The sequence below is a fragment of the Orycteropus afer genome, unplaced genomic scaffold (assembly GCF_000298275.1).
Source record: "Orycteropus afer afer isolate SDZICR_OR568_19922 unplaced genomic scaffold, OryAfe1.0 scaffold00039, whole genome shotgun sequence".
In the NCBI taxonomy this organism is placed as follows: Eukaryota; Metazoa; Chordata; class Mammalia; order Tubulidentata; family Orycteropodidae; genus Orycteropus; species Orycteropus afer.
In genome coordinates, this window is record NW_006921626.1 from 3,334,176 (window position 1) to 3,341,803 (window position 7,628).

The 7,628-nt window shown below is 44.7% G+C and overlaps 1 protein-coding gene across 1 annotated transcript in view; it reads left to right on the top strand.

Annotated features, from left to right (window-relative positions):
• MTARC1 (mitochondrial amidoxime-reducing component 1) overlaps positions 1–7,628 on the top strand; it is a 189,112-nt gene that overhangs the window by 5,687 nt on the left and 175,797 nt on the right. The window contains 3 exon segments of the mRNA XM_007936988.1: positions 1,708–2,039; positions 6,033–6,174; positions 6,176–6,210. Of these exon segments, the coding sequence (XP_007935179.1) occupies positions 1,708–2,039; positions 6,033–6,174; positions 6,176–6,210 (509 nt within the window).

Here is a 7,628-nt window from a genome sequence, read left to right on the forward strand (position 1 = left end):
GGCTGGCAGTTCAAACCCACCAGCCACTCCTCGGAAGGAAGGTTGGGCAATCTACTTTCGTAGTGATACTGCCTTGGAAACCCAAGGAGGGGTCATGATGAGTCGGGTCTGACTCGACGGCACATAACAACAACCCAAAGCAATCTATACATTCAATGTGATCCCAACCCAGATCCCATCAACATTGTTTAAGGATATGGAAATACCAATCACTAGCTTTATACAGAGACCTCGGATAAGCAATGCACTATTGAAGAAGAACAAAGAAGGAAGTCTCACACTCCCAGATCTCAAAACCTACTACACAGCCACAGTAGTCAAAACTGGCTGGTACAGGGAAAGACACATAGACCCAAGGAATAGAATTGAGAACCAAGAAACAGATCCATAGTCTTATGGTCAGCTGATCTTTGACAAAGCGCTGAAATCCATTAAATGGGGAAGAGATTATCTATTTAACAAATGGTGCTGGCAAAACTGGATATGCATTTGCAGAAAAATGAAACAGGATCTGTACCTCACACCACAGACAAAAACTAATTCCAGATGAATCAGATTCTCTGGTGGTATAGTGCCTAAGGCATTTGACTGCTAACCAGAAGGCTGACAGTTCAAATCCACCAGCCACTTCTCCGAAGGAAAATTGGGCAATTTTCTTCTGTAGAGATACCACCTAGGAAACCCAAGAAGGGGTTGCTATGAGTTGGATCCAACTCCACGGCAATGAAGTTGGTTTTTTTTTTTTTTAACTATATAAAGTTCTTCAAGGAAGACTGTAGGGTGAGGAGCAATGTTCAAGGACAGATCATTCCTGAACACTAAAGGGCCCTAGAGTGGGCTGCCAGCTAGGGAAAGGTAGTCTACTCCCTTCGGTGATCCTGCCATCCTCTCATGCAAGACATTTGCGTGGAAGGCTCTGGCGGGGTCTTCCCCTCTACAATCCTGCCAGCGTAACCAGCAATAGTGCCTGGCACAGCAAACAGAAGCAGAAGCACACATCACCTATTTGACCTTGTTGCTTGAAACATAGCATGATCTGTTGCACTGCGACAGTGACCAGTAGCAGAGGTCAGTGCCTTCATGGCCGGGGATGTTCTCTTCTGCCCGGAAGAAGCCTTAGGATCTTGTGCCAATACCAGCCTTGCTAGCTGACTGGCTTATGAATGTGACTCAATCTCTGAGATTTCCTGGCAGGAGGTGCGCACCTTGTTGCCAGCCTAGCACAGGGAGCTCTCAAATCACTGCTCCTCGGAGTTAAGTACAGAGACTCGGTTGTGGCCCCAGGGCCTAGTCCTCCCACTTGACCTCAGAGGACAGGAGCCTCAAAGAGCCATAGTCGACAGCACCATCGTTTTTGGGCAAGGCGGCCTAGGACAGCTGGATACTCGCCCAGGCCATACCGACCCTCCTCAGATGCTAATTTGTGAATCATGTTCCTTTGTAAAGCAAATTTTGTGGTTTTGCCTGTTTTCGGCCAAATAAACTAGCTCACAAATACATAAATAAAGTAGTCACTTGCAGCGACGGAGTGGTGCATTTGGCGGGAGGTGAAGGCCGGGTGGAGGCTAAGGTCGAGCACCCCAAGCGCCCAGTGGCCTCCTGAGCAGAAGGCCGCGCAACTCCGAGTAGGTCCGGAAGGGGTACCGAGCCATCCTCTCCGTGGGCTTTGAGCCAGGGCCCCACCTCCCCCCCGTCCCCTTGTGCCAGCCTGCTCCTGCCTCGCGCCCTCTCCGTCCCGCGCCGCAGCCCTCTGCGGTGGACACTGCGAGCTCATACGCGCTGGCGCGTCTCGGTCTCCCTGTGACGCGCACTCCCGCCCTGCCTCGGCCCAGGTGGCTGGGAGTTGCAGCTCTGGGACTGGCCACCATGGCTCTGGGGGCGGTGGCCTGGCGCCAAGCGCGGTGGCGGCTCAGGCGTCTGCAACAGGTGGGCACCGTGGCACAGCTCTGGATCTACCCTGTCAAATTCTGCAAGGGGATGTCGGTGAGCGCGACTGAGTGCATCGCCATGGGGCTGCGCAGCGGCCAACTGCGGAACGGGTACAGCTGACCCGGGCCAATGAGTAGAGTGGTCTGGGTCCCGGACAAGAACGCACCCGTGGGAGGTCAGCAGAGTCCGAGAATAGGTCCTTCTGGCTCCTTGGAAGAAGCTGGGAGCGAGGTGAGTGGGGAAACAGAGAAAAAGGGGTCCCTAAGGCATTTGACTGCTAACCAGAAGGCTGGCAGTTCAAACCCGCCAGCCACTTCTCGAAAGGAAGGTTGGACAATCTACTTCCGTAGTGATACCGCCTCGGAAACCCAAGGAGGGGTCGCTATGAGTCAGGGCCGACTCCACAATACATAATAACAACATCATTGCCTCGGAAAATAAAGGAGAGGTCACTATGTGTCGGATCTGACTCGATGGCAGTAGGTTAGCACTCAGAGAGCAGACCTCGGGGCCCCAGAACGCTGAGCAGGAGCTCTTTGACTCCAACTGCTTTCCAGAAATGTGTATTTCCCCCTCCCAGGGGCGCTCTCATGTTGCGCTCCTGAGGAGATGTGTATCAGGCTATAGGTGTTTGCCAGTGTGCTGCAAACTTATTAAGCTCTGTCTAGAGTAGGGAGCAAATTCCAAGGGATTTATTTTTAGTGACCATTGAGAACTTGAGGAAACTGGACCAGCACAGTCCATACCTCAAAGATAGGCCACCAAGGCCCAGCACACAATAATAATGATAGTTGCATACCTTCTTACAGCTTAATAAGTGCAATTGTATTGAGTTTCTGTTTATAGTGATGGAAATTTGTTAAGGGATAAGGGTTGGACAACATGATTAATGTAATTGATATCACTAAAATGTACATGTGATAAACTCTAATTTGGTGGCAAATATTGTGTTATATATCTTTTTTGACGATATAAAAGTGTGATTGTATTATTTTCCCTAATTTGCTCAATTGCTCTTTTATGAATGAAGAACTGAGGTTCAAAGTCACTCAGCAGTGGAACTGGGACTCTTGTTTTCCTTAGCATGCTTGTACACAGGAAATACTGATTTTTATTAATGCCCTGTGGATAATGACAGTTATGTGGATTCCCGGGGTTCAGAGAAGTTTGCAAAACCCCAGGGCTAGTTGCCTTGCCGGCTTCTTGGTTTGGCTTCAGGCCTTATTATAAGGCTGTGTTCCAAACCCCTTCCTCCCAGACCAGCCCTCACAGGTTTAGCAAAAAAATGCACAGGACTGGTGGGGGCTGTGACTTTTCCCAGAGAGAAGGCAATTCATGAATTAGTGGAAAGGTGAGCTATACCCCTTTCCCTCAGGAAGGAAGCCAAGAAAGCTAGATCATTCACACTTTGTCGAATGGACTCTAAAGCATGGTGGAATTTGTTGAATTTGTTGTGCTGGCTATGGAGGCAAAGGGCATTGTAAATTCTTTATATCAATTCAACATTTATTGAACTCCTATCATAACTGATAATAATATGAGATGGCATTTATACCAGACACAAGTTCCTGGGTGGCAAAAATGGTTAAGCACTCTACTGCAAACCAAAAGGTTGGAGGTTTAAACTCACCCAGAGGTACCTCAGAAGTAAGGTCTGGCAGTCTGCTTTGGAACAGTCACAGCCTTGAAAACCCTGTGGAGCAGTTCCACTCTGCACACATGGGGTTGCTATGAAGGACTCAAAGGCAACTAACAACAACAACAATGCTAAATCACTTATTTTTTATCATCACATTGTCAGAAAGTGCATAAGAGAAGCAAAAAAGGCTTACAATCCAATGTGCCAACTGACTTGGGAGGGACATGTGCCACAGAGCACTGAGGAGCAAGGCCTGCAAGCTGCCCCAGGTGATCAGGAAGGACTTCATAGAGTAGGTAACAGCTTGAATGGAGATTCAAAAAATGATTGTGAACTTTCTAGACAAGTCGATTCTAGACAGGGAGTAGGGTGGACAAGGAGACTTGGCTTGAGAGAATAAGGTGCGCTGGGCCAGTACCAAAGGCTGGTGTGTGTGGCCTGTGAGAGTGGCTGGGGAAGCAGGCTTCCTCTTAAGCCTTGCTTAAGAGTTAGGGTTTTACCCTAACGCAGAAGGGGCCATGGAGGGTTTTTGGATGAGGGAGTGGCATGATCAGAATCGTATTTAGAAAGATCAGTCTGCCGTTATTACTATTAAAAGAATACTCTTGTGCTGGTATGAAGAATTTGGGGCAGAGTAGGGCATGGCTTTCTCTGTGTGTCCAGGAGGAAAGAGTGATAAAAGGGAAGTCAGAGAAAGGGCTTACCTTAAGCAAAACCAAAAAAAAAAAAAAAAAAAAACAAACAAACCCAACCCAACCCACTGCCTAAGAGTCCCTTCTGATTCATAGTGATCTTATAGGACAGAGTAGAACTGCCCAGAGGGTATCCACAACTGTAAATCTTTACTGAAGCAGAGTCACTCATCTTTCTCCCATAAAGCAACTTGTGGGTTCGAACCTTTTGATTAGTAGCAGCCGAATCCTTTAACCACTATGTCACCAGAGTGCCACAGTAAGCAAAGGACTTACTTATTTTTTTTAGGTAACTGAATCATTCAGTCAGGAGAACTGAGGGTGATGCAAGACCTATTCTTAAAAGCCTTAAAGTACCTGCTGCACTTTTTCCTTTTTATCTCTGTATCCCTAACGCACAAACTCATTTGTATAATTGTGATCATTTGATCCAGTGTAGATTGAGATTACCAAAAAGCCTCTATATGTTTAGCTTCCCAGTAGCTGAGATGTAAGCTACACAATTGTGTTCTATTCCCAAAATGCTATTTTTCTGGAAACTCTTCTTTCTAGTACTCTCATTTCTCCATTTATCTCTCTTTCTGGGAAGTACCTGAAGAGCAAGAGTTCTGAGCCAGAAAAAATATTGTCCAGATTAACAATAGACCTTGTAGCAAATGTGCAGAACCCACAGCGCAGAATAAATTACTATTGATTTCTTATATTAATATTAATAATATCTTGTTCTTATTAATTTAATGTTTAATCTAAGTTACCAAAATCACTAAGGAAGTAGACTGTCCAACTTAAGTTAGCTAAACATTAATTTAAAATTATTAGGTGTCGTCGAGTCGGTTTTGACTCAGCAGCCCTATGTACAGCAGAACAACACACTGCCAGGCCTTGTGCCTTTTTCACAATTGTTGCTATGTTTGAGCCTATTGTTGCAGCCACTGTCAGTCCATCTCATTTGAGTATTTTCTCCTTTTTTGCTGACCTTCTCCTTTACCAAGCATGATATCCTTCTCCAAGAACTGGTCCCTCTGACAACATGTCCAAAGTATGAGAGACAAAGTCTGGCCATTCTCACTTCTAAGGAGCATTCAGGCTGCATTTCTGCCAAGACAGACTTGTTTGTTCTTCTAGCAGTCCATGGTACATTCACTATTCTTTACCAACACAGTGATTCAAGTGCATCAATTCCTTTGTGGTCTTCCTTATTCATTGCCGAGTACTCAAAAGCATAAGAGACTGTTGAAAATACCTATAGCTTGGGTCAGGCGCATCTTTAAAGAGGAAAGGTGAATTTGGCAAGGTTTAAGTGGCGTTTCTCTGCTTTTCCGCTGAACTTGATGCCTTGCTGTTTCAGTTGACCTGAGCCTACTGTGTGTCGGACAGCTTGCTTCCTTGAACCCTTACATCTTTTTGAGAAGTAGATCATTGTCATCTCCTTGGGGCATGTTTAATGAGACTGATCAAGCTTCCCAGCAATTGTAATGAAAATATAATTAATATCTGATTTCTGTGCATCATGGAGCTCAAAATGTTCTGCAGATATTAAATGTCAGATGCTTGAGTGATTTTCACCCTTTTTGAAGTTAACTGATACAATCAGGCTTGCTGTGCTGCTGAGTTGATGTTCATGAAAAACTCAGACAGACAGACAGACAAACACACACACCATGCTTAAGAGGAGGAAACCAAAGATGACAGACAGTGTGTTACTGAAGCTCCCACTAAGACTGGCTGCCTGTCATGTTGGTCCACACAAATACTGCATTTTGAAATTGCAGGTTTTGGCTTGTGATCAACAAAAAAGGGAACATGGTTATAGCTTGTCAGGAACCTCGCCTGGTCCTGATTTCCTTGACCTGTGATGGTGACTCCCTGACCCTCAGTGCAGCCTACACAAAGGACCTACAGCTACCCATCAAATGCAGTGCCCACCACAAATGCAGTGCACAAGTGCAGGTTAGGAAAGGCAGGCTTGAGCCTTGATGACTTGCATGGATATTTATTTCAAAAAGCATGAACTATAGAGAGAATCCCAGGAAACCTTATCATTTATTTATTTATTTAGCTATTTATTTATTTATTTATTTATTTTTTAATTGGTGAAAGTATTATATGCAGGGCCAAGTCCTCAGCATCATGAAGAAGATCTAAAAGATAGAACATGGCAAAGTAGCTTCAGAAGCTTATGTTCTTTTGATCATGAAGGATGTAAAAGTCTTAATTAGAAAACCATGAGAACAAAAGCATATTGACATGTCAGCAAGAGAAAAATAATCTGGGGGTAAAGAATTTAACTTTGTTGTTGTTGTTGTTGTTGTTGTTATGTGCCGTCGAGTCAGCCCTGACTCATAGCGACCCCTCCTTGGGTTTCCAAGGCAGTATCACTACGGAAGTAGGATTGCCCAACCTTCCTTCCGAGGAGTGGCTGGTGGGTAAAGAATTTAACTTTACCCAAAGTAATTTGGTCTTTGCCCTTGGTTCCTGAGAGATAAACCCTAACCCTTGGAATTTCCCAAGTAACTGAGGTGCTTTTGTTATCTACACCACTAGACCACACTTAAGAGTTTGTACTAAGGAAACCTAGCTAGAAAGACCACTATGAGGCCTGATATCAGCTGACTTCAGGGAGCAGGGCATGATTCAACCAATCACACCTATGCACTGAGGCCCCAATTTGTTCCACATTCAGCTCCTGGCCTTGTTTTGGCTGAAGATATTCAGCTTATCCATTTTCTCTTTCCACCATTGCAGTTGATCTGATTCCTGTGTACTCCATCTAGTGAAGTCCATGTATATAGCTGCTGTTTATGTTGTTGAAAAAAGGTATTTGTATTGAATAAGTCACTGGTCTTGCAAAATTTTATCATGCAATCTCCAGTGTTATTTCTATAACCAAGGCCATATTTCCCAATTATCAGTAGTTCTTCTTTCTTTCCAACTTTTACATTCCAATCACCAGCAATAATCAATACATCTTCATTGCATGTTTGGTCAATTTCAGACTGTAGAAGTTGGTAAAAATCTTCAATTACCTCATTTTTGGCTTTGGTGTTTGGTGCATAAATTTGAATAATAATAGTATTACTGGTCTTCCTTGTAGGCGTATGAATATTATACTATCACTGACAGCATTGTTGTTCAGGATAGATCTTGAAACATTCTTTCTGATGATGAATGCCATACCATTCCTCTTCAATCTGTCATTTCTAGAATAGTAGATCATGTTGTTGTTGTTGTTGTTAAGTGCCGTCGAGTCGTTTCCGACTCATAGCGACCCCTTGCACAGCAGAACGAAACACTGCCCGATCCCACGCCAGCCCCACAATCCCTGCTATACTCGAGCCCATCATTGCAGCCACTGTATCAATCCATCT